At 43.2% G+C, this 27,509-nt stretch overlaps 1 protein-coding gene across 1 annotated transcript in view; it reads left to right on the top strand.

Annotated features, from left to right (window-relative positions):
* The window catches only part of LOC111953416 (alpha-1,6-mannosylglycoprotein 6-beta-N-acetylglucosaminyltransferase A-like), a 103,478-nt gene that overhangs the window by 19,117 nt on the left and 56,852 nt on the right, over window positions 1-27,509 (top strand). Inside the window, exon 3 of the mRNA XM_023972668.2 lies at window positions 6,601-6,765. Within this exon, the coding sequence (XP_023828436.1) occupies window positions 6,601-6,765 (165 nt within the window). The remainder of the gene's footprint in view (window positions 1-6,600; window positions 6,766-27,509) is intronic.

Here is a 27,509-nt window from a genome sequence, read left to right as displayed (position 1 = left end):
AGAGAACACACTGTTATTGAATAAGGACAGGCTGAATTGATTTACTATGTAGGCTAAGTAGAAGTGCCTTCAAAGTCAAAATAGCCAGCCCTATACATCCTCTGACATACATATCATACACAATGTATAATGTAGGCTATTTATAAGCGTTTATATTGCATTGTATTGTAGAAAAGATACATTTACATTTTGTCTACAGCAGGGTGCTGCCTCATGTTGGAAAAAGGAAAGTAAAGTATTAGGGGGCTAGCCAGCCAGTAACTTGACTTGCGCTAACAGAAGTGAGTGTTATGCTGATGCAGCTGCTTTCCCGCCATAACCTATTAACGCCTCGCGAACAGCCATCAATAAGTTATTCATGCCGCTAATAGACCCGTTTGGGTCAATGAGAGGCTTCATTAGAAACATGAGATTGGAATTGATTACGCTGAATACATTCTAATGGATGGCGAAAAACAAGAAAATACTGTATAATGACCAGGTAACCAACCAACTGCCACTGGTCCTCTTCCAGGAAAGTAGCTCTCTGAAAAGGCCATGCCTAATATGATTCGTCTTAAAACTCTGTTAGCCTGTAAAATTGAATTTATCTGGGTTTGTTAGGCAGGAAGCCTCCCGCCCATCAACCTCAGTTCTGCCACAGTCTGCTAATCGCCAGACCTCAAGAGTACTGACTGGCGAACACGGAGCATTTAGCTGCTCTTGTTCCCCTTAGGGTCTGTGTTAAAACATTGATGCAGAGTGTTGAAGCATCTGCCTTGGTGAAACCCCTGGTTGTACATAGCCGGGATGCTTCCCAAATGGCATCCTATTCTCTATTTAGTGCGCTACTATGGGCCCTGTCAAAAGTAGTGCACTACATTAGGAATAGGATGCCATTTGTAATACAACCGAGAAGTCTGTTGTTCTAGCAGCCCAGTGCTCTCCGACCCGTTTTTAAATGACCTGGAGGAGGGTGTTGAAAGAAATCCTAAGCTTTATCCCAGACCGGTATAATGATATAATCAGCTCAATGTAATGGGCTAATTGCTTAATCATGTCATTAATTATCTCCAGAAAAGCATGAAATGAGTTGTTGCTGCAAACACTATTATTCGGGAGGCAATGAGACAAAAGATCTGTGATACGGTCTCATCTTATCAGAACAGATTCCGAATATTCTGTCAATAGCCTGAACTTTTAATTTAATTGAATAAACTTTATTAATGCATCAAATGGAGGAAATGTTTATATGATGTCCTGACCTAGGTCTAAAGAACCAGTCTGGAACCAGTTTATAATGGACTGGATGAAAACAGTTTCCCTGTTTGAGACATGTTCAAATGAGAGAAAACAATCTTAATGTACTTCTTGAGACTAGAACACTGTTTACTCTCTGCCATTAGAAATGTAATTATAAGTTCTAGCCTTTTTATGCTTTTGATTAAATAAAAGTAGTAAGGAGAAAAATGTGCTTCATGCTACAGTATTTGTACTCCCTCTGCAGATCTAGGATTCGTCTCAATATGACATTAATGCATTTAAGGGGAATTATGACTTCCTCTCTGCTCTCAGTAAATTACCCATAAAATCTGAGTGCACATTAATTAAATATTGTATCAAGACTGAATTGGTCTGGTGGTTTATATGGTGCATTGAACACTGTTTATTAGTTTGAGTAGATGGGAATTTGGACTGAAGAGAGAGAAGCGATGAACTAAACCAAATTCCAGCTAACCTGTTTCCATGCTTTCCTTTTGTGAGAAGAGTTTATTAGGTTTATAAATATCTGGAAAACCCATCTTTCATAAAGCATGTTGATGAGTAAGTTAAGAAATTAAGAAATAGGAGGTTATTTTCTAGGAATAGGTCATGCCTTTCATTAAATAGTAGAAAACAAATGATTTAGTCGACATTCATACCGGTTATGGACTACGGTGTTATTGTATATCTGAATGCAGCTGCTACTCTATTGAAGCCGTTGGAGGCAGTTTATCAGATATCAGACTACGCTTTTATTACAGGCGATAGGTTCAGTACACATCTCTGCATTCTGTATCAAAAAGTCTCGTAGATCGATGGATTTTATTTGTTTTGTTTCTAAAGCCCTCCTGCGTAAACTTCCACCATACCTTACTTCATTGTTAACTTACAGGTGTACGAGATATCAGACCCGGTCTCAGGGAGGGCTAACTCTAGAGATCCCTTCCATCTCTACTGAGTTAGTTGATCTAACTCAGTGAGTTAGATCAACTAACTCCACTGAGTTAGATCAATCTGCTTTTAGTTTTTTTGCACCTTGCTTGTGGAATGATCTCCAAGGCTCTCTAAAATTMGATGAATTGGTGCCTCTTGGGCAATTTCAGAAGGCTGATTGAGGACCTTTTTTACTGAAGAATCTGTTTTGTTTTCAATGATTGTTTAGCTTTTTGTGTATATTGATGTGTATATTGATGTGTATACAGGGCTCATCTGTGAAAGAGACCTTGATCTCACCATGACTCCCTGTTAAAATACAAGTTAAATAAATAAATAAGAGAGAGAGAGAGAGCGAGCGAGGGAAGCCTTCTGTAACAGACTGGAATGAAGGTCGAATTATGAGGAAGCTGCACTAACTGCATAACTGAACGTAGCTTTGGGACACAACATCGGGAGTGTGTGTATTGGTTGGACTCCCCGAGTTGTGCATCGATCTGGTGGGTGGCCATGAAAAAGAACCATAACACAGTATAGCTGGCTTCACCCCAAAAATAGCATATTTATAATCTCTAGGAACTCTACTTAACAGACAAAAATTTCAGGCGTTTACTTGATAGCGAGGGACACATTTCACTCCATGTATGGTAAGTCGAGTTCCTAGAGATTCTAAAAACATTACATCACATGTGGTTACTTGGCAATGGTAATAGTATATGTAAGGTCACTATAATTACAAGATGCATGCATTTCTTACATCTGCCATCAGCTCACATCAGTGTTGTGGGATTTGTGCATGTGGACTGTGATGTGATACTGTGTAATATCACTAGGCCAAGAGCGAGCACACAGCTGCATAGAAATATGGATTAGTCTCCCCATCTGTCAGTCCGACTCTAAGTAAATAAATCTCTGGATTTGTACACCACATAATCAGAAAATGATGGGAAAGTAATTTAGTGCATTGTCTCCATTATAATGTATTTTCTTTGGAAGTATTGCTTTCATTTGAGTCTTTGTAATATCAATCTTTTGCATAGTTTCAAAATACTGTACAGTATGTTTAAAACAATAATGTTTATTTTATGGAGCGCCCATCATTTGAGTGGTTACATTTACCAAGCCCCATCTCTGTTTACCAAACAAAGTGACAGGGTCAGGCTGTTGAAATTACAGATTGTGCCTTTAGGGGGGAAATAGGCCTATATATTTTTTTTTATCTTGATGTTGGCCTACTTTGTTAACTGAACCAAGTTTATTAAAGATCTGGGCTGGTTCCCCATTTTACAACCTCACAAATTAGTCTGAATTTGAATATTATTTATTAACAGATAGCGGATATCTCTTAGTTTGCTTGGTCTGCTATTGTCTGTTTAGTCTACTCACTCAGTATGCAATTATTATTTTTTTGTGGGTCAGTCTCTTGAAAGATGACACTTGGCTGACCGTGAGGGTCACTGAAATTATGAGCACCTTATTTCCTTAATAGTGCACTACATTTGACCAGAATCCTATCGTCCCTGGTCAAAAGTAGTGCACTATATAAGGAATAGGGAGCCATTTTAGGACACAGTCACAGTTTGTCTCCATGCTCATCACGTACCACGTATCGGCTCATGTAGACATTTGACATGAGTGAAGAACGTGACTCAACTAACACAGTTGGTATCTGTAAAGCGCTGTGACTGCAATGTAAGCTTTGCTCCCTCCCTATGGGTGCCTCTGTGGAGAATGAACGTGTCAGGCTTTCGCATGCATATTTCAACTCTAATGTTTCATTTTGAAACGTATTGCTTTGTTTTGCTTTGGGAATGAAGACCGAGTCAAGTAATTACTTTTTTTTAGCAGACAGGTGGTAACGATGAATGGGGAGATGGGGACTATATCACAACCTAATGTTAATTCAGTTCTGTAACAGTAGCTTTTAATAAAGGTGGGTGTCTAGAAAATGATCTGAACCAAAGAACTTGGATAAGTAACATATTACTACCACCACTGTCTTCTTAAATCAACGTATCTATGTAATAGTAGTATTTTTACCACCGTTTGGCTGACTACCCAATTCGGATTGGTTTGATGCTGTGAATTGTACTTTGCTTTTCTTACAGTAAGCCTACCTATCCCATGGATTTAGCAAGCTTGTTTTCACACCTACCATATTACACTACTTTGCCACTTGAATGCAGGCTGTCCACACTCCGCCCTGAGCCACGCATTTACATTTCCCTTTGTTTTAAGCTGGCTTAATTATTTACAACGTTCCGTGCCTGTCGGAAAGACCGACTATTTCATTTATTAACATAAACCTCATTGTGCTGTGGGCACTCCTTTGCAAACATGCCGAGGAATGTTTATTTCTGAGACTCAATTGGCTGCGACCTGTAAAACATTCATTAGCTACACACACAGATCAGCCATGTGGGGAGATGGCCTACTCTACCATGTCCAGGATGGGGAGAGATGGATGGAATGGGCAGTGTGTTTGGACTGGGTGGCAGTGTGTTTCTTTCTCTAGTGCTTATTTCTCTCTGTCTGTGTTGATAGAGGTCAGGCAAGGCGGTTTCTGCTCAGGGCAATGTGTTTTCCGAGGGCACAATCTAGCGTGTGTAATTATGTTCAGCCTGATGCCCTGGCAGTGGCAGCTCCACTCTATTTCCGACAGTGCACGGCTTTTCACCAGAGTCGTATGGGCCCTGGTCAAAAGTACTGCACTATATAGGGAATAGGGTGGCATTTGGGACGTAGTCCAGCTTTCAGTTGATTTCTTCCTTGTCTGACGCAGCGACGCTCCCTCTCGGCATCTGCTTATCTCCGCCCCACGCAGCCGTGCAGAGCAGACAAAACGCTGCAGCCTCCCTCTCTCCCTCACGCCTACTCTCCTCCCCTTCCCTCTCCCTGACCACTGCAGCGCACAGGCCTGTTTCCCTCCATGCCGTTTTTCTGGCACGATAGGGAGTGACATATCAAATGCAACGCGCGGCCAGAGAAATTGCACCGCAGTCGCCGCGCTGACGTGTGACAGACGGGGTGCGATCGCTGTCTTCACAGCTCCACCGCCTCATGGAATGTTAATGAGGTTGGCGACATTCCGGAATATTCTTGGGACGGCGGGAGGAAAGGAAAACATTCCAGGGGCTGAAGGGTCATGTCATATTTAATTTTCTCGGTAGCTACTAGTCAAAATTTATCAACTGTTTTGTGACAAGATCTTAGGAAATACCAATAAACAATATGTTAAGCATGTTGGATTTTTTGGTTTTATCAGAATTATATGCAAACGAATAAAATTGAAACCGAAGCCAAAATGTGTGTTGCATTTACAAGTCAACATTGATCAACCGTGAGATCTTACAACACCATAAACAATAATATGTAAATAATAAAAACTAAAAACATTATAAAAAATGGAATTGAAGCCACTCAATGTCTTCATGGCTGCTGGATGGTAAATATCAGATAAACACCATTAGGCCTTCGCACCGAAATGCCAAGTCTTGTATACCATTTCCTGAAATGCTACTGAAACAAACCGAGATGATGTCATTGTGAATGTCAGCTCACTGTAGTGTCCTTTCTATCCCATCCCCACTTCTTATTGGCTAGCTACTGGGCTATGTCCCAGTTATCTCTCCTTGCTCCCAAAATATGCTTTTGTTCACTACCCTTCACCAATTTGAAACGAGATGAGTGGTTTAAGAAACATGGTGGGAACTCCCACTAGCCCATGGCTCCACCAATCAATCCAATGCTCTTAGATTTGTGGGAAGTAGTGAACGAGGGCACACTTCAGGAAGGAGACATTATTGGGACACAACTATTGTGAATGTCAGCTTACTTTTTTCAATCCCATCGTCCATCCCACCTTTTGGCTAGCTACCGGAGTCAGAAGATGCCCATAGAAATGCACAGACCTAAATGAAGCAGCAAGGTCATTCTCAAAGATACCCGCCAGCTCAGTTAAACATTTAAACGAGTCCCTTAACAGACAGCATGAAATCCAATGATTTATTGGGGTCGCTGAAATAAGCTGATCCTCTCCTCTTGTTTTTCATTTTTCAGCGGAAGGCCAATAAGAACGGGCCGTCTCAGTATACAAGGCATACTCAGATTACTCACACCATAACGATATATTGATTAGCCTAGTTATGAAGACGAAAATAGAAAAGCATTTTCTCTGGGGGTGAGTGTGGAGAGATACTCAATGGTATTATATCACTATGCTGTAATTTCCTCCTTGTCCTTCAAGAAGTCAATCTGAGATTTGAAAATGACTATTCATGAGATCAATTAAAATGATAGGAAAATGAAAGGGAAATATAGATAACACTGTACTGTATATTTTAGCCTCAAGTTATGTTAGCTGGTTAGCAGTAAGACTGATATGAGGTATCTATGCTTCATACTATACTGTGTCCCCTCCTCCAGATCTGAAGAAGACCCTGGCGGTGCTCCTGGACAATATCATGGTACGGCTGGGCAAGCTGGAGTCCAAGGTGGAGAACATCTACAACGGCACGGGGGCTAACCTGACCAATGGCACCAGCACGGTCACGCCCAGCGCCTCCAATGCAGAGAAGGTCAACGTGGCAGGTGAGGCTCACGCTCTCCCTCACTAGCTTACCCCCCTTGAAGATGGCTAAATCTTCTTTTATTGAAGACATTCAAAACAAGACATTGCACCTTGAAAATCCCCAGTCCTAGTTCTGGAACATGTCATAATAACAAGACATACATAGGCCTATAGCAAGCTCAATTCCTGGAGTTGCTGAGTGTCTGCGGGTTCTCGCTCCTCCCTTGTACTTGATTGACCAATTAAGTTAGTTCGGAGCTCACCTGGTTTTATAGGTCTGGACACAAATTGAAAGGAAATAACAAAAACAAACTAACAGACACTCAGTTCTCCAGTGAATCCGATGTGAGCTTAGGTGAATAGTGTTATTTATGCTGGTAAGAATAAAGCTGTGCTCTGAGCCTGCATTGAAATGGCTCTATTCACCCTAGTTACCCCTCTGTCCTTAACCTACTGTAAGCAGTTGAAGGCTCCAATATTCAAACCCATAGAAAACCTTTCTGCTTTCGCATACCTTTTCTGCGAGAACATAGAAAGCTCTCTTATAGGCCGCGGCCTTGAACATAGCTTAAATAAGGCCTCTTATTCACAAATGCGGCCGGCCCCTTTTTATTAGCCTTCATTTATTTTTCTTTCAGTTTTAAGATTACATGTTTGCCGGCTGGGAAATACTGAGTGTTTGTTTGCTCGGGTGGGCCCTGGGATTGGCTCTCAGTAGTTTGTGAATTATTTAGAGGTTTCAATGGGGACTTTGTGTGGCGACTGAATATGGTCGGAATTAGATTATGACGATTGAGTTACAAAGTGAGCGTTTTACTCTTGAGAGAGCTAGGCCCATTCCGTTCAGGCTTCAGAACGTTTCTTAAACAAAAGAAAGAATGTTCAACTCGGCCTCCTTTCTGTGTTAGGATAATTTTGTATTTAAAAAAAAATAAGAATACTGCCTCCGTCTTGGGCTGCTTCAGTATCAGTGACAGTTCCCTGCCAGCTGTGTCGGTCAGGACATTGTGGTCCTTCTGTACTGCAGCAACTGCCACTTCCTGTGCAACAGCGATAACAAGATGGAGGTTATCTCCCATACCACATTAACGGTGCACTGATATCTCAATCCCAACCAGTGTCAGCCAATGGAATTCTCTGGCTTTGGACTAGTCAAAGGAAAGAGACCATACTGGTTGTCTTGACTTCTAACCTGTAAATAGACACACGTATCATTTGGCTGTGTGGTTTGCCCCAACAGTCTGAGTCGTCCCTGAAACACCACTCTTCCTCTGTCCTGTGTGGCAGATAGCCCTGCCAACCCATTTGCTGCTTTCCCCTGGGCCATGTGGGGCTGGGAAGGCAATTACCCAGATAGGATCTGGACAGTGATGGGTTCACGCATGTCTTCTGAGAGGCTGCTAGCTATCAAGGTGGAGCCCCCAGGGCCCCAGGAAGAGGTGTAGTGCTCTCCCCCCCCTTTTCCCTGCTGCCACACTGTGTCTGTCAGACAGTGAGCCATGGAGAGAGGCCTCTGTTCTGACTATCAGACATAACTACCGCTAATGTACTGCCTAGACAAAATATGCTGCTTTAATCACTGTAAATATGCACATTTTGGTATAATCATGAAGTAAACATCTTTATCTCCCGGATTTGATTGTCGCAGGTAGATGGCTTTAAAATGAGCACATTGTAAAGCTATCCCTCTGTTTTTGATTTAAGAGCAAACACGTTTCCATCTGACAAAATGCGCTACCATGACAATCTCCATTGGGGGTAGCACATCCTTAGTGGGTAGGTCAGTATCTCCGAATACCTCTCTTCACTAAAGCTACAGCCCAGATGAGCAGGGAGCAAACAAACATGTCAAGTCTGGCCAGTGCCTGACCCACCTCACAGCTGTGTATGGATGTGGCTGAGTCACCACAACCAGTCACACAGTTTGAACTCAGAGGGCAACGCCTAGTCCCTTCCTAACTGCTCTCGACTCTGAGAGAGCCCCCCCCACCACCCATTAGCAGCTGTTTGGGATGAAGGTCTTTGACAATGCTTCCTCCGTTGGGGCCTAAATAAAAACGAAATTAACACTTGTTAGACTTATCTGTTTTTGCTGGCACTGGCACAGTTTGGATTCGAGATCTACTCTGCAATTGAATGGCCTAACTCATGGAGCCATAGGCTTCTCAGACTGTTGGTGGAGGAGGACCCTTAAAAGCATCTGAAAGATGTTGTCAGGTCATGTGACCAGGGAGGGTCCGCGGTGGCCACTGTTTCCTTGTAGTGATGAGCAAATTTAAGGTCAAATAAGGAAGTTCATGAGAGGTATGTTGGGATGTCACTATTTAAGTTACACATTGTATTGTGTAGGCCTAACTCTGTTCTTTGTTCCAAGTCAGTTTTGTTTTTGTCTATTTGATGGGTTTGTGGGTGAAATAAGGAAGTGTTAATTAGAACAGGGCTTCACTGTTCTTTTGTGGACTTATTTACACACGGTTTTATCTTTGTATGTTTTATGGTATAGTGGCGATTTTCCATCCCTCATTTGATGACTACTCTTAGCCAGTTGGGGTCTCTGTTAGATATTAGTCTACTTCTGCATATCAGTCCTCTATCTAGAGTCTACCCTTCCTAATGTCTACATTTCCTAATGTTTTCCTTGTTTGGGAGCACAGCACTGCTCAGGACTATTGGTGTTTTGCAGACTGCTGCACAAGCCTCCTCCAGACCCTAACATTATTCTGTGACAAATAACATTACCTGCAGATAAAACCCACACAATACATTCTGTCAACCTTCTTGTTTSTTTTGTTATAAGAACAATTTCCAATAAGCTGAAGTAGAAAAGCCACATGGCATTAATACCTTTTGAGTTTCATGACAATGGTATTTAGGCCTAGTTTTCACAAATGCTTGTCTTTAGTGTGGTTGTCAATCTGCCATTTGTTTCTCTGTTGGTGGAGAAGCATAGCATAACTACTTCTGTTGTCCTATATTATTACTATCTTCTAATCTATACTGAACAAAAATATAAATGCAATATGCAACACTTTTGAAGATTTTACTGAGTTACAGTTTAAATAAGGAAATCAGTCAATTAAAATAAATTCATTAGGCCCACTCCCCCTCAGACGATCCCGCAGGTGAAGAAGCTGGATGTGGAGGTCCTGGGCTTGGAGTGGTTACACGTCGTCTGTGGTTGTGAGGCTGGTTGGACGTACTGACATATTCTCTAATACGACGTTGGAGACGGCTTATGGTCGAGAAATGAACATTCAGTTCTCTGGCAATAACTCTGGTGGACATTCCTGCAGTCAGCATACCAATTGCACTCTACCTCAAAACTTGAGACATTGTTTTTTCAGCTTATGAAACATAGGACCAACACTTTACATGTTGCGTTTATATTTGTGTTCAGTATATTTGCTTCTATAAGCTCTGAACATATTCTTACTCCATGTTACATTAGGGGGCTTGCTGGGCTCAAATGTGAGAGCATCAGAGCATTTCACTGTTTTAAATTACATTTTATTTGACGGGGACAATTCACATTCCACAACATTTCAGTAAGTATGCCAGATTTAGCTAGCAGGCTAGTTTCCATCTGTTGTCACTTGAACTCTAGAAGGTCACCTTTTAAGAAGTGAATCTGAGAGGTCCTTATCGGGTGGGCCTAAATAGCTGCCTGGGTCTCCTCTCTGTCCAGAGCCACTTGATGTGAGTTCTGAGGGAAAGGCTATCACTCGCCTGGTCTGAGCTTCTGATACCTGGCACATCCACTACACTGTCTGGCTGCCACCATTCAGCTCAGCTGGGCTAGAGACACAGAGGATCACAGAGGCTCTTAACAGCACAAGGATGGCTCAATCTTGATTTTCGATCAGCGGGAGAGGATTGATTCAGCCGTACTCAGAACAGCCTTGGTGTGGACATTTGTCTGTCTGCTTCATGTTGATGCAGCCATTCACCAAGCAGTGTTTTCCTCTGAGTGTTAGCGTAGCGCGTTAGCTATCGCTCTGCTGAAATGCAATCATGCTGGTAGAGGGAGGAGGGGATGGGGTGATGAAGGGGGGATGTAAGAGGATGAAAAGCCAGGTGCTGGGCTCCTGGGATCTGGCTGGTTCTCTTCTCGTCTCTCCCCCTAGCAGGCTGCCGTTGAAAGGTGTGGATGTTGCTTTTGACACYGCCGCAAGTTGGGCCTTCTGTGTAATTTGTAACGAGTAGGCTGTTGTTTTTGAGACGCTGCTGGCTGTGAATGCGGACAGAACAACCCTTTTTCGCCTCAGAATGGCACATCTCTTTGTCTTCTTAATCTTTGTCATCAATCACATCACGCCCGACCTAGGACAGACGACTGCCGACAATGGATAGAGGGCTAAGGTTTCAGTGATGCCACACGGGACAATGACGCCGCTGCCTCCCTGTGCACGGTAACCCTAATGCATCACGGCAGAGCTGAGGCAGGATTATAATACCGCTTACAATTTCACCTTGCAGACTGCTGCTGTCACAGAGAATGTTTCTCTCTCCGAGGAAGGAATTACTACTCTCCCTGAACAGTTTACTATCAAAGACACTCTGGGAATGTTGTCATTCAACATAATGTAGCCTTTGACATAACATGGATGAGTCATGCCAATGCCATGTTATATAGACGTTGGCGAATCGGAGGTTTTTGTGCCGAAATGTTGGGCCAACCGTCTAGCCCTCCTTTGGATTAGACATAATGCGCTGTGAACTGAGGTCTACTAGTGGCGAGTGCAGAGGCTGTGTGTTTTCCTCTCACCGAGTGCTCTGCTCTGTGTTCTGAGAGATTCTGTCCCCTCCAGAAACACTCCTACATCACCCACCCACCCACCGACCGACTGACACTATCCAATCTAGAGGTCGACTGATTATGATTTTTCAACGCCGATACCGATTATTGGAGGACCAAAAAAAGCCGATACCGATTATTGGAGGACCAAAAAAAGCCGATACCGATTAATCTGTCGATTTTTATTTTTATTATTATTATTTTTTATTATTATTATTATTATTTATTTTTTGTTTTGTTGTTGTAATAATGACAATTACAACAATACTGAATGAACACTTATTTTAACTTAATATAATACATAAATAAGATCAATTTAGCCTCAAATAAATAATGAAACATGTTCAATTTGGTTTAAATAATGCAAAAACAAAGTGTTGGAGAAGAAAGTAAAAGTGCAATATGTGCCATGTAAAAAAGCTAACGTTTAAGTTCCTTGCTCAGAACATGAAAGCTGGTGGTTTCTTTTAACATGAGTCTTCAATATTCCCAGGTAAGACGTTTTAGGTTGTAGTTATTAAAGGAATTATAGGACATTAAGGCAGTTAACCCACCATTCCTAGGCCGTCATTGAAAATAAGAATGTGTTCTTAACTGACTTGCCTAGTTAAATAAAGGTGTAAAAAAAAAAAAAAAAAGCCAAATCGGTGTCCAAAAATACCGATTTCCGATTGTTATGAAAACTTGAAATCGGCCCTAATTAATCGGCCATTCCGATTAATCGGTCGACCTCTAATCCAATCTGATGTCTCTCTCTTAAGCAAATCCAGTTCAGTTCTCCGCCGCTCTCCGCCTCCCAAGAACATGGGGCCTGTTCAGGAGGGTATAGTGTTACGGAACATTCAGATAGAAACGTGTTGTGTAGAACATTAAATGGTTGTCTGTCAGATTTGTTGGCTCTATTCATTGTATTTCTATCTGCAAAGTTTAGAGCTTTTCACCTCCATGACTACACCACAGCTTTCTGTGCACACTCCTATAGACTTTGACAAGGGTTATTGTGACAATGCAAACCCCAGACCTGCCAGTGCTAAGTATTTCTTGGCTCAGTAGTCAGGGGCAGGTAGGACAAATATGTTGACCACTAAAGACCTCCCGGTTCAATGGCAGTAAAAGATTTGCTTGACAAAGAACGGCTCTACTGGGAAGCAGCATCTGAGGTCTGGCAATTACAGGATCTCCAATGCACTTTCTCTCAGGTTGGTAATGCTGTACTGTATTGGTAGTGTCGACTGCCTATACAGAGTGAGTCCTATCACATAAAAAAATGTGCATTCAAAGTTTTACATTTTCATTGGACCTTGACACAAAACCGCCAGAGAGTCCCAACCATGGATCATGCGGATATGGATCATTTATTATATTTTTTGAGTTCCGGTTTGAGACCTCTGACCTCATGCACATTTGAGCGTGTGTGTGCATCAGAAAACACTTCATAGCTTGGCGCATTGACTACCTTGGACAGCCTGACATTGTGAGAGGCACTTCTTCACTGTAACACCTGACCTCTTTTCCATTAATACACAGTGTGACATGCTACACGGGCTGACATTTAGAGGATGTGGCAGGAACATGTCTGGCAAGCCGTGTTGAGAGGGTCAGGCTCAGGAACTGACTGGTGGGTGTGTGTAGACAGTGAGAACTGGGTTAGGGCCGCCAGCCACTGAAGCCAGTGCTGTGTGTGGGTCTGTATCTGTGTCTGGTTGGGTTCAAACCCGGGTCTCCTGCAAACGTGTTATCTCTCTTAGGTAAAGGCTTCCTGTCTCATCCAAATTTCAAACAAAGTTACTCATCACACCAGCGTGGTTCATCGAACCACCTCTGTTACATGCACCACCGCCCTCTCACCAGCTTGTGAATAAGGATGGATGCCTCTGTGCCGTCACACCTCATCTGCCACCCTGCTCAGGGCCACTCACAGAGAACAGCACTGACATTTCCAAGCTTTCACTGCAGTTGGGTTTTAGTCAAATCGGTTTGGCAATTGCACAGTGAAATGTAAAGGCATCGGTACTGGGTAACCGACACCACACAGAGGTAGGCAAGAGAAAAGGCTTTTGAACAAGGAGTAGGCTAGATAGTCTTGCTTTTTGAATAAATTGCCCCACTACAAAGCAAGATTGCTATCTTAGGAGCCAGAAAGGACATTTGTATTCTGAATCGCTTCCATGAGCTTTTGAATTTCCTTATCTCCTCTGGAAGTGAGATAAAACCTGCTCTGTGTTCCACGTTCAACCTGCATGACAGCATGATGGAAAACATTCTAGCATGTTTTTGAGTGCACTGCTGAACGGTTCTAGGCTTTTCCTGGAACAGGCTGCTAACAGATCCAGTTGGAAACAACTCATGGGCTTCGTCCCAAATGATACCCTTTTCTCTACATAGTGCACTACTGCGCGCCCAGGTCAAAAGTAGTGCACTATATAGGGAATAGGGTGACATTGGGGTTGCGGCCCAGGAAGGCCTCTGCTTTGCATCAGTGCAGATTTGGCAAACCATTTGCAGTACAACGTGCAATGTTTCCCCCCCCCTTTTCGAACTCACTTTTTTTTAGAGCAATTATTGGAGGTCTCCCCATAGACACTTTTCATATGGAGTGCGGATGAGGATCTAATTGTAAACAAACTGCGAGAGGTTGAGGAATGTGGCCACTTGCGGAGCTCACAAAGGAGGATACTGTATCATGCCGCGAAAACGTGTTCTGCAGTGCCCTGCCTGATCAAGGGATGGCTGGCTGGCTGGCTGGCTGGCTGGCTGGCTCCAGCAGCCAGGCCATGTGCGCCACTCAGTTTCACTCCTCTCCCTTTCTGTCTCTTTTTCTCTCCTCCGCTGGCTTGTGTTCGACTGTTTGAGCCGTACTGAACGAGGCAGCCGTATCCAGGGGGGCGGTAAACAGAGCGCTGCACTGTATTAACTCCCCCCTTTCTAAAACAGATATTTGGGTTTTGTTAGAACTAACAGTGACTCTGTATACGTTCAGAGAGGATCAACATTAGCCTCATTTGGGGCCCTACATTCGTACAGCATGTGTTGTTGTTGAGACGGGCGCATCTGTTTCTACTCTGGTTCGCAGTGGTAGATTTGACTATTTTTCTTAATTCATCAATGCACTCTCCAACAACCCTAACTTGGTCCCAGATCTTGTGCTCTCAGTTGACGTGACAATGACCATAGGAATTGGCAAGACCACACAAACAGATCTGGGACCTGGCTAGTCTAACCTCGGTTGTAGTGATTGAATCAGGTAATAGAGAATGTGRTGATGTTTTTGTTAACAGGAATCATAATAGAGGATACACTTAAGATAGCCCGATCCCTCTACAGTCAGTAACAAGGCATGATTGTTTCATGCTGGCTGTACACATAGTAACATGTCATCATGCAGCCTTGGGAAGGACCAATGTTTTCCTGCATGGATAATGCTATGCAAATATTGTAGCTGCATTATGAGACATTTGACTACAGGCTAGTCATATTGGTGCTAGCTAGTGTTGCTGGGTGTAGGGTGAAGTTGCACTTAGATGCTGATCTTTTGTCAGTTTAGCATTTGCCACTAAAGGTTAAGGTTAGGATTGGGGGGAGGGAGGGAAGCTGATCCTTGATCTGTACCTAGGAGAGACTTTACCCCATAGAAGTGCAAACAGTCATGTGTTCTCCATCACAGTTCTGATATTTTATGGTCTGTATACTTTAAACCAGTTTATGGTCTGCCTTTGTGTGAAGGCACATAGTCGCCGCCAGCAAAACACTAGAGCTGTAAATGTAAAACCTCTCTTTTGCCTCTGTGCAAATCAGGTCGTTTATGGTGATGCTAGGGGAAAAGTAGTTTATGATGCTGATATTACTGAACAACCTTTGGAAACATAGGCCTAGATTTAAATGAATGGGAGCGCGAATGGGTACACCTGTTCTTGCACATTGCACTCTGGCGTTTCCTCTAGGATCTAGGATCAGCTTCCCCTTCCCCAATCCTAATCTTAACCATCAGGGCATAAAATGTACTTTTTGGTCCACCAGCCACTGTGGCAAGTAGATTTTTTTTACCAGACAAAATATTTTTGGGATGTTAAAAGTACACCAACAAAACATACAAAAATGGATTAGCATGCTTGTAATGTTCTCAAAAACCAATGTATTAATAGTAAGAAAGTAACTATATTGAATATATATATACAGTTGGGGAGAACAAGTCTTTGATACCTGCCGATTTCAGGTTTCCTATCACTTACAAGCATGTAGAGGTTGTAATTTTTTATATGGTACACTTCCAACTGTGAGAGACGATCTAACAACAAAATATCCAAGAAAATCAGCATTGTATTGATTTTATACAGTAATCGCAGTGTATCAATACTTGTCTCCGCCACTGTGTATGTTTATCTAGTTATATATATATATACACGTGGAGAACAATATTTGATACACTGCCGGGATTTGTGCATGGTTTATCTCTCTTCATACAAAGCCATGTAGACGTCTGTAATTTTGTATATAGGTAACAGCTTCAACTGTTGAGAGACGGAGATCTATAAACAAAAATCCCAGAAAATCACATTGTATGATTTTAAGTTATTATTCGCATTTTATTGCATGACATAAGTATTTTGATCATCAGAAAAGCAGAAATTATATATTTGGTACAGAAACCTTGTTTGCATTACAGAGATCCTAGTTTCCTGTAGTTCTTGACCAGGTTTGCACACTGCAGCAGGGATTTGCCACTCCTCCAGTACAGACCTTCTCCAGATCCTTCAGGTTTTTCGGGGCTGTCGCTGGACAATACGGCCTTTCCAGCTCCCTCCAAAGTTTTATTTTGGTTCAGGTTCTGAGACTGGTAGGCCATCTAGAGACTTGAGATGCTTCTTACGGAGCCACTCGTTAGTTTGCCGCTGGGTGTGTGTTTTTGGGTCGTTGTCATGCTGGATTACGACTCAGGGCACGACCATCTTTCAATGCCTTTACTGAGGGATAGGAGTTGTTGGCAAGATCTCGCGATACATGGCCCCATCCATCTCCCTCAATACGGTGCAGTCGTCCTGTCCTTTGCAGAAAAGCATCCCAAAAGATATGTTTCCACTCCATGCTTCAGGTTTGGGATGGTGTTCTTGGGGTTGTACTCATCTTCTTTTTTCCTCAAACACGGCGAGTGGAGTTTTAGACCAAAAAGCTCATTTTTGTCTCATCAGACCACATGACCTTCTCCTTCCTCCTCTGGATCATCTAGATGGTCATTGGCAAACTTAGACGGGCTGGACATGCGCTGGCTTTGAGCAGGGGGACTGCGTGGCTGCTAGGATTTTAATCCATGACGGCGTAGTGTGTTTACTAATGTTTTCTATTGAAACGGTGGTCCCAGCTCTCTTCAGGTCATTGACGAGTCCTGCGGTGGAGTTTTGGGCTGACCTCAACTCCTCATGATCATTGATCCACGAGGTGGATCTTGATGGAGCCCCAGACGAGGGTGATTGACGTCATCCTGAACTTCTCCATTTTCTAATAATTGCGCCAACAGTTGCTGCTCTCACCAAGCTGCTTGCTATTGTCCTGTAGCCATCCAGCCTTGTGCAGGTCTACAATTTTATCCTTGATGTCCTTACACAGCTCTCTTGTTTTGGCCATTGTGGAGAGGTTGGAGTCTGTTTGATGAGTGTGTGGACAGGTGTCTTTTATACAGGTAACGAGTCAACAGGTGCAGTTATACGAGGGTAATGAGTGGAGAACAGGCGGGTCTTAAAGGAAAAACGAACAGGTTCTGTGAGAGCCGGAATTCTTACTGGTTGGTAGGTGATCAAATACTTATGTCATGCAATAAAATGCAAATTAATTACTTAAAAATCATACAATGTGATTTTCTGGGATTTTTTGTTTTAGATTCGTCTCTCAAGTTGAAGTGTACCTATGATAAAAATTACAGACCTCTACATGCTTGTAAGTAGGAAAACTGCAAATTGGCAGTGTATCAATAACTTGTTCTCCCCACTGTTATATAATAAATATATATATATATATATTACACACACACCACACACCACACAACACACCACACAACACACACACCACACACACACACACACACACAGTTGAAGTCGGAAGTTTACATACACCTTAGCCAAATACATTTAAAATCAGTTTTTCACCAATTCCTGACATTTAATCCTAGTAAAAATTCCTGTCTTAGGTAGGTCAGTTAGGATCACATTTTATTTTTAGAATGTGAAATGAATGGTTTCTTTCAGCTTTTATTTCTTTCATCACATTCAGTGGGTAGAAGTTTACATACACTCAATTAGTATTTGGTAGCATTGCTTTAATTGTTTAACTTGGGTCAAACGTTTCGGGTAGCCTTCCACAAGCTTCCACAATAAGTTGGGTGAATTTTGACCATTCTTCGTGACAGACGCTGGTTGTAACTGAGTCAGGTTTGTAGGCTCCTTGCTCGCACGGCTTTTACAGTTCCTTAAGCATTTGCCAAATTTGGAAGTATGCTTGGATATTGTCATTTGGAAGACCTATTTGTGACCAAGCTTTAACTTCTGACTGATGTCTTGAGATGTTGCTTCAATATATCCACTAATTTCCTTCCTCTTGATGCCATCTTATTTTGTAAAGGTGCACCAGACCCTCCTGCAGCAAAGCACCCCCACAACATGATGCTGCCACCCCCGTGCTTCACAGTTGGGATGGTGTTCTTCGGCTTGCAAGCATCCCCCATTTTCCTCCAAACATAACGATGGTCATTATGGCCAAATAATTCTATTTTTGTTTCATCAGACCAGAGGACATTTCTCCAAAAAGTACAATCTTTCTCCCCATGTGCAGTTGCAAACCGTAGTCTGGCTTTTTTTATGGCAGTTTTGGAGCAGTGGCTTCTTCCTTGTTGAGTGGCCTTTCAGGTTATGTCGATATAGGACTCGTTTTACTGTGGATATAGATACTTTTGTACCTGTTTCCTCCAGCATCTTCACAAGGTCTTTTGCTGTTCTGGGATTGATTTGCACTTTTCGCACCATAGTACGTTCATCTCCAGGAGACAAAACGCGTCTCCTTCCTGAGCGGTATGACGGCTGCGTGGTCCCATGGAGTTTATAATTGCATACTATTGTTTGTGCAGATGAACGTGGTACCTTCAGGCATTTGGAAATTGCTTCCAATGATGAACCAGACTCATGGAGGTCTACAATGTTTTTTCTGAGGTCTTGGCTGGTTTCTTTAGATTTTCCTATGATGTCAAGCAAAGAGGCACTGAGTTTGAAGGTAGGTCTTGAAATACATACACCTCCAATTGACTCAAATTATGTCAATTAGCCTATCAGAAGCTTCTAAAGCCGTGACATCATTTTCAGGAATTTTCCAAGCTGTTTAAAGGCACAGTCAACGTAGTATATGTAAACTTCTGACCCACTGAAATTGTGATACAGTGAATTATAAGTGAAATAATCTGTCTGTAAACAATTGTTGGAAAAATTACATGTCATGCATGAAGTAGATGTCCTAACCGACTTGCCAAAACTATAGTTTGTTAACAAGAKATTTGTGGAGTGGTTGAAAAACTAGTTTTAGTGACTCCAACCTAAGTGTATGTAAACTTCCGACTTCAACTGTGTATATATACATATATATATATATTTTTTTAACCAAAATACACTACATGACAAAGTATGTGGACACCTGCTCATTGAACATCTCATGGGCTTCGTCCCAAATGACACCCTTTTCTCTACATAGTGCACTACTGCGCGCCCAGGTCAAAAGTAGTGCACTATATCTCCAAAATCATGGGCATTAATATGGAGTTGGTCCCCTTTTGCTGCTATAACAGCCTCCAGTCTTCTGGGAAGACATTCCACTAGATGTTGGAACATTGCTGCGGAGACTTGCTTCCATTCATCCACAAGCATTAGTGAAGTTGGGCACTGATGTTGGGCAATTAGGCCTGGCTCGCAGTCGCCGTTCCAATTACTCCCAAAGGTYTTCAGTGGGGTTGAGGTCAGGGCTCTTTGCAGGCCAGTCAAGTTCTTCCACACTGATCTCGACAAACCATTTCTGTGTGGACCTTTCTTTGTGCACGGGGGCATTGTCATGTTGAAACAGGAAAGGGCCTTCCCCAAACTGTTCCACAAAGTTTGATGCACTGAATTGTCTGGAATGTCATTGTATGTTGTAGTGTTAACATTTCCCTTCTAAGGGGCCTAGCCCGAACCATGAAAAAACAGCCCAGACCATTATTCCTACTCCACCAAACTTTACAGTAGGCACTATGCATTCGGGCAGGTAGGGTTCTCCTGGCATCCGCCAAACCCAGATTCTGCCAGATGGTGAAGCGTGATTCATCACTCCAGAGAACGGCGTTTCCACTGCTCCAATGGCGGCGAGCTTTACACCACTCCAGCCGACACTTGGCATTGCGCATGGTGATCTTAGGCTTGGCTTGTGTGGGGCTGCTCATGAAGCTCCTGACGAACAGTCAGCAACAGGTGTGGCAGAAATAGCTGAATCCACTACTTTTGTATATATAGTGTATCACAGAGGAGACAAACATGTCCACCTGCACTTTTAATGTTACCGTTGTAGTGCAGACTTAAGTCCTGTTTGTGCCTTTCAAATTGATTCTGACTAGTAGAAGTGTTTTTCCTTCTCTTTCCTAGTAGTTGAAACTCCAACATAGAAAAACAACCTAGCTTGTGAAAAAAACAATGTAAATAGCCAAGAAACACAAGGACAAAGTCTCACTTCAGCATTTAGTTTTAAGTAAATTAGACAGACTTTTATGGCTGTGCGCAGTGCTTCAAAAAATTTATATTTCACTCAACACCCCAGCCAGGCGGTGTTGTAGCGCAAAGTAGAGTAAGCTGTATAGGATTCGTAGTTCTTTGACTTTTTGCGATTAATTTACCAGCTATGAAACGAAAAGGCAGAAATACTTTGAAAACAGCTACTGCAGCATTTATTTGACTAGAAATGTGATAATTCTTGACTATTTGTATTCACAAATGCGAGTGAAATGCTTGCCCTGACCACCCGTCAATGCCAAAATTTACCCGCAGGCGGATGGTGTTAATTTTAGGCCCTGTTAACCATTAGTGGAAGAAATTCAGCATCTAGGGGCAACTTTTTCCAACTAGGAAAAATACACACAGACATACATAGAGCGAAGCTGCCAGCGTGGCTGCTGTTGATTGACTCTAGTCTGGAGAAGTCATCCAGAACAGTCTTTATTCTCTACAGGACTTCACAACAGTGTAAGAACATAACAACATGCATGTCCTACATAACACAGCACATTGAAGCCCTTTGAATGAGGAATGAAAATTGAAAATCAAATCAAATTTTATTTGTCACATGCGCTGAATACAACAGGTGTAGACCTTACTGTGAAATGCTTACTTACAAGCTCTTAACCAACAATGCAGTTCAAGAAATATAGTTAAGAAAAAAGTAAAAGATAAAATAAAAAGTAACACAATAAAATAACAAAAACAAGGATATATACTGGGGGTGCCCGGTACAGAGTCAATGTTATTCAAATGATATTCAAAGCCCTGTCCCTGACTACCTGAATTCTCAGAAATGTTACCCTCACAATTCCCACCGTTGCGGCTTTGACTCATTAGTAAATATTACATAGCTCTTCTTAATTAATTTGAAACCGGGGAACATTAGTCATGCTTGGGAGATGATGAGATGATAAATCAAGGCTTTTGGCTGCCACAGGCACTCTGGGAACTGTTGTTATTTACCCTGCTGTGAGACTGAAGTTCTGGGCCTGGTTTCCCAAAATTATCTTAAGCCTAAGTTAATCAAGCCTAAGTTAATCGTTAGAACCATTGAGCTCAAGGCTAAGTTAACCGTTAGAACCATTGAGGTCACTGAACTTAGCCTTAAGATGCTTTTGGGAAACCGAGCCCTGGTGAGAGCCTGTTGCCGAGAACAGACGGACACACACACACACACACACACACACACACACACACACACACACACACACACACACACACACACACACACACACACACACACACATACACACATACACACATACATACATACATACATACATACATACTAGGACAGGCATGTTGTTATGTTCTTACACTGTTGTGAAGTCCTGTAGAGAATAAAGACTGTTCTGGATGACTTCTCCAGACTAGAGTCAATCAACAGCAGCCACGCTGGCAGCTTCGCTCTATGTATGTCTGTGTGTATTTTTCCTCCCTGGAAAATCACCCCTGATTATGGTCATCATCCAGCTTCTCCGCTTCCACAACATCCCCTCAAAGTCCACACAGCCTTATTTTTGTGGAATTCCACTTTTTTTCCCCCTCCCCTCCTCACCCCTAAACCTAACTCTTACCTTAAACCCCCAAAACCCTAACCTTAACCCACACACACACACAGAGCCCCTCTCCTCCTGTCACCCCACTGAGAGCCTATAGCTGTTCTGTGGCTGAGAGGGCACTCTCCATTAGCTGCCTCCTGCTTAATTGATGAGGTGTTCAAAGATGTCTTCGCTCGTCACTCGCAGGGAAAAGTACACCCAAAGTTGGCCGAAGCTGTGGTCTTGATGGAACAGAAGCGGTGAGAGAGATGCAAAGCGCGGAAAATATATTTTTTATATCTTGCCATTATGGAGTTGGACCATGGTTGAGTCTGAAATTGCACCATATTTCCTTTATAGTGCACTACTATTGACCAGGGCCCTTAGGGCTCTGGTCATAAGTAGTGCACTATATAGTGAAAAGGGCACCCCATGTATCTCTCCCACTCTGTAACGGCACCTTTCATTGTTGAGTGGATTCCATGATGCTTCTTCCTTACGTAATGCGTCCAGAAAGCTAAAATGTCGGAAGGTGGGTGATGATGAGCGCAGGACTGTGAGGAAAGGATTGAGTTTGAAGGGGGGCTGAGGAAGAGGAGAGGGTGTAACTTGAGCCTGATGTATTTAGTCCAAAGTCCATTTCGGGTTAACCCAAGCTAAACCTGGGTTTAGCTTAATGATCAACTCAGAGAAGCAAAATGACAATGTAGAGAAAATGCCTCCTTCCTCTTTCCACCTTGGATATACAACACTACTACTGCTAGTAGCTGCCTTCTTTTCTGATTTAGGCTTGTAAAATTCCAGAATCGTATTTTGTGATTGTCTGGATCTTATATGATCTATTAACAGTTCCATCTGGATTTCGAGCAAGGGTATAATGGAATGAATTTTTCTAACTCTAGTCTGATCGGATGACATTTTGTACTGGCAAACCATAGAACTCCTCCTCAAAGATCTCCAGTAGTACTCTGTCATTGAGTTGCACCCTCATGTTTCTTTCATTCAGTGGAAGTGGTCTTACGCAATGCTGCTAAATGTGTCATCTCTCCATCATCACRGCCTTAGTTCTCTCTACCTGTCAAGTAGAGGTTTGGTTAGGCTCTCGGAGGGCTTATCGGCACGAATTATCAGAAGATTGCAGACGACACAACAGTGGCCTGATCACCGACAACGACGTGACAGCCTATAGGTAGGAGGTCAGAGACCTGGCCGGGTGGTGCCAGAATAACAACCTATCCCTCAACGTAACCAAGACTAAGGAGATGATTGTGGACTACAGGAAAAGGAGGACCGAGCACGCCCCCATTCTCATCGACGGGGCTGTAGTGGAGCAGGTTGAGAGCTTCAAGTTCCTTGGTGTCCACATCATCAACAAACTAGAATGGTCCAAACACACCAAGACAGTCGTGAAGAGGGCACGACAAAGCCTAATCCCCCTAAGGAGACTGAAAAGATTTGGCATGGGTCCTCAGATCCTCAAAAGGTTCTACAGCTGCACCATCGAGAGCATCCTGACTGTTTGCATCACTGCCTGGAACGGCAAATGCTCGGCCTCCGACCGCAAGGCACTACAGAGGGTAGTGTGTACGGTACAGTACATCACTGGGGCTAAGCTGCCTACACAAGGCGGTGTCAGAGGAAGGCCCTAAAAATTGTCAAAGACCCCAGCCACCCCAGTCATAGACTGTTCTCTCTACTACCACATGGCAAGCGGTACCGGAGTGCCAAGTCTAGGACAAAAAGGCTTCTCAACAGTTTTTACCCCAAGCCATAAGAATCCTGAACAGGTAATCAAATGGCTACCCGGACTATTTGCATTGTGTGCCGCCCCCCCCCCCCCCAACCCCTATTTTACGCTGCTGCTACTCTCTGTTTATCATGTATGCAAAGTCACTTTAACTATACATTCATGTACATACTACCTCAATTGGCCCGACCAACCAGTGCTCCCGCACATTGGCTAACTGGGCTATCTGCATTGTGTCCCGCCACCCACTACCCGCCAACCCCTCTTTTACGCTGCTGCTAGTCTCTGTTCATCATATATGCATAGTCACTTTAACCATATCTACATACTACCTCAATCAGCCCGACTAACCGGTACCTGTATGTAGCCTCGCTACTGTTATAGCCTCGCTACTGTTATTTTTCACTGTCTTTTTACTGTTGTTTTTATATCTTTACTTTCCTATTGTTCACCTAATACCTTTTTTGCACTATTGGTTAGAGTCTGTAAGTAAGCATTTCACTTTAAGGTCTACACCTGTTGTATTCGYCGCACGTGACAAATAAACTTTGATTTGATTGGCTTTGCTTGACGACAGCCTTCATTTCCTCTTCGTGCAGGCTGGGGAGCTTGCTCTATCTGCTATTTCGACAGACTTTCTTTGCAGAGTTAAAGTTTCTTGCACAACGGTCCTGCTTTGAGTCACGTGTATGTTGTTGTTGACCTCACACTGGGGTTTTATACCAACATACTAGGAGAACGGATTCAAAGGACATTTCCTCACAGACTACCTACCCCCATGTCTTTGTCCGTCTGCATGCGCATGTGGGTGCATGTGTGTGTTTATTCACTCAGAGACGGGTAGCTCTGCTGGTACTTTCAGACACAGCCCTGTACCGTGTGTGTGTTCCACAGAGTACTATTATGCAAGCGTTGCAGTTGCCGTGACCACAGTGCAGCATGTCAATCTAAATCTTAAACATCGTTGTGCGGTTCATCAGACTAAAGATGCTCATTGGGCTTAAAGATGCTCTGTGAAGAAGGCACAGCATGTGGAGAGATCTCTTGTTAGGTTTAAATACCACCTCCCTGACATTTGATTATAATGCGGCTATATTTAGCCTGCCACTTGGCGACAGGCAGCTCTTTCTGCTTGATTAAAGCAGCAGCAACTTAAGAAGCCATGTTTTGGCTCTGACACTCTGGCTGGTAAGATCTCAGCCAGTCTCAGCTCATATCAGCTGGTCTCATCTCGTCTTGTCCAGAGGAGGAGGGAGACGTGTGTGTGGACACAGGCTGATGGGCTCAGCATGAGGTCCGCTACTCTCCCCTTCATCCAGTGCGAGGCCTTTGTTCGACCGGCTATGATAGAAAATACTTCAATAATAATCTGTCTGCCTCCCCCTATTGTTCTCCTGCTCCTGTTGCCCCGGGAAACCGTGGCTAAACCAGAGGCCCTTTCGTCTCAGGCTAGCCGTCTCATGACCACATGACCGTTGTCCATATCTGCATTTATTTCAGTCATATTGATACCCTGGTCTCTTTTACAAATTTGCACTACAGAATGCAGAAATACACGCATCAAATACGAAATGCAATCAATAAATAGGTGCATGCAAAAACGCATAGCCTGCAGTGTCACACACACTGGCTCAGGCGTTGCATTGTGCATGTTGGATTCCATTGCAGTTGGACTGCGCAGAATCACTGCTAGGGCTTACTCATTATGTGATGATTGATTCAGCGCCTCCTTCAAACTAATCCCCTCAAACACGCTGATTGACTGTCTCATCTCGTTCAAAGGCTTCTTTTAGCAGATAATGACTGAAACAGGAGAGAYCAGCTTCAAAGGCATCTTTAGGTGTTTGGACCCGCTGGAAGTTGGTGAATAGCAGTGAATGTCCCTCTTCTTATTTGGTTCTCATTGGTGTAGGTTGAAGTATCCGCTAGATGCTGATCTCAGGTCAGTTTGGCATTTACCTCACTATGCTTAATGTTAAGTTTGAGGGAGGGAAGCTCATCCTAGATCTGTACCTAGGTGGAACTTCACCCCAGAGCGTTCTCATTTGTCTATCACCATTGTTTACTGCATCCACCCCTATGCTGTGTATTATATATTGTGTAGTCATTGCGAGTATGAAAACAACAAGGCTATTAAAATAGACGAGAGGGCAGCGTCGCAGCATGAGCTCTTTACATCGAGGGTTATTAAGCCAAAGCGCTGTGTGCATTAAACAAATTTTAATCAGTGATTTTTTTTTTCCTGGAGTAGAGAACATATTCTGTTATCAGCATGAGATCCCCTCAGTAACAGATACACACAAACACACTCCTGACGTGGTCGTATAGAATAGCTTTGCGTGCAGCGATCACGTGACATTCTGTTCATTAGAATTCTGATACATTTTCTTCTCTCTCACTGAAATCTCTTTGTTTCTTAGTGAATGCTACTCGGTGCAGAAGGAAGAATTCTCAATGGTCTATGCGCTGTAGAGTTTTAGTCTAATCTTTAGCCCAAACATGGCGGGTCTCGTCAGAACTCAGAGTTTGGGGCGAGCCGGCCTTGAAGGTTTTGTAATGAATCTGGGACTGATCAATCGCTATAGAACAAAGTGATGCATTGTGTAATGTTTGGCTCTGTACAAGCCTTTTGGATGCAAGATTTTGTCACTGTCTGCGTRTTTGTTATTGGCAAGCTCACCATGGGTCGCAAATGGTAAAAAGCCTGCCTCTTGTTTTCTATCCATTCTTTGCAAATGCTTTGCTTCTTACTTCAGAACAAATGATCACAGAACAGGTAGTGACTGTTAAGAGATTTTTAACAGGAACCTTGGGATTTTTGTCCAAAACACATAGTCTGCAAAGGTTCTCTTATTGTTARCGAATTTGTTTAAATGCCAGTGCTGATACCGGTAATTCACTCATGGCCAAGCCACAGACCCAATGGCAATATCCTCTTGTCAGTCCAAGCTAAGTTTCCCTCGGACTGTGAGAGAGTATCAGCCTTGAACTGATGACGGGGCAATCTGGTCCACCTCTCAGACAGGCCAGTCATTAAAGAGATACTTCTGGATTTTGGCAATGAGGCCCTAGATGCTAGTAGATACCCATAGACTTCRAGTCATTGTGCTATTGCTAGTTAGCATTGGCTCGAGAAACTGCCTCGAACTTCCTTCATACTGGACACAGATGGTATCCACAAGTTAATCTGTCTCTGTCTCCCAAAGTATCCCTTTAAGGTTACCTTCACACCGGCTGTTTCGTCTGGCCACGTCTCTCTCTCATCTCTCTTCTCTCTCTCTCTCCCCCACTATTCCTGTCCTCTCTCCAATCCTCCCTTCATGACGATGGGCATGATGACAGCCTTTCAGACAGCCCCCTGAGAAAATAGAGCCCTGTCTGAGCCTCATCACCACCTCTGTCATGTAACAGCCATTTCTGAATGGGAATCCCAACCCTGGTGTCTTCATCCTCACAGGAATACGAGGGTAACATTTGTTGTTTTTGTGAAATCTAGAGAAACAAACAGTTGAAAAAGGGCAACCCTATTTCCTARATATGGAATAGCACCCAATCATTTTTGGACAAAAAACGATTGAAATMAGTCAACTTTTATTTATGGGAGATGCCATCACATTTTATTTTTTGCAGTGTGACTGTTCCCAGCACCCCATTCCATTGAAGCCTCTTAGTAGCCCTGGCATATCTAAACTCCACACGTCTGTTGTCGGTGTGAGGCGAGCTTATCTGAACCTGCGTCAGTCTGCTGTGTCAGGTATGGAAATCACACCACCGTATGCTCGGGCCAGGGGAACAGCATAGCCTCGTTGGCATCGTGTATCTGTTGCGGATGGATGGATGGATGGTACCATGTGGTCACACAAGTTACGTTACCTGTGCTCATGCTATTGGGAGAGAGCACARATCA

This window comes from Salvelinus sp. IW2-2015, linkage group LG27 (genome assembly GCF_002910315.2).
Source record: "Salvelinus sp. IW2-2015 linkage group LG27, ASM291031v2, whole genome shotgun sequence".
Classification (NCBI taxonomy): Eukaryota; Metazoa; Chordata; class Actinopteri; order Salmoniformes; family Salmonidae; genus Salvelinus; species Salvelinus sp. IW2-2015.
Note: the sequence above shows the minus strand (reverse complement) of the source record. Positions and strands in the feature narration are given on the sequence as shown.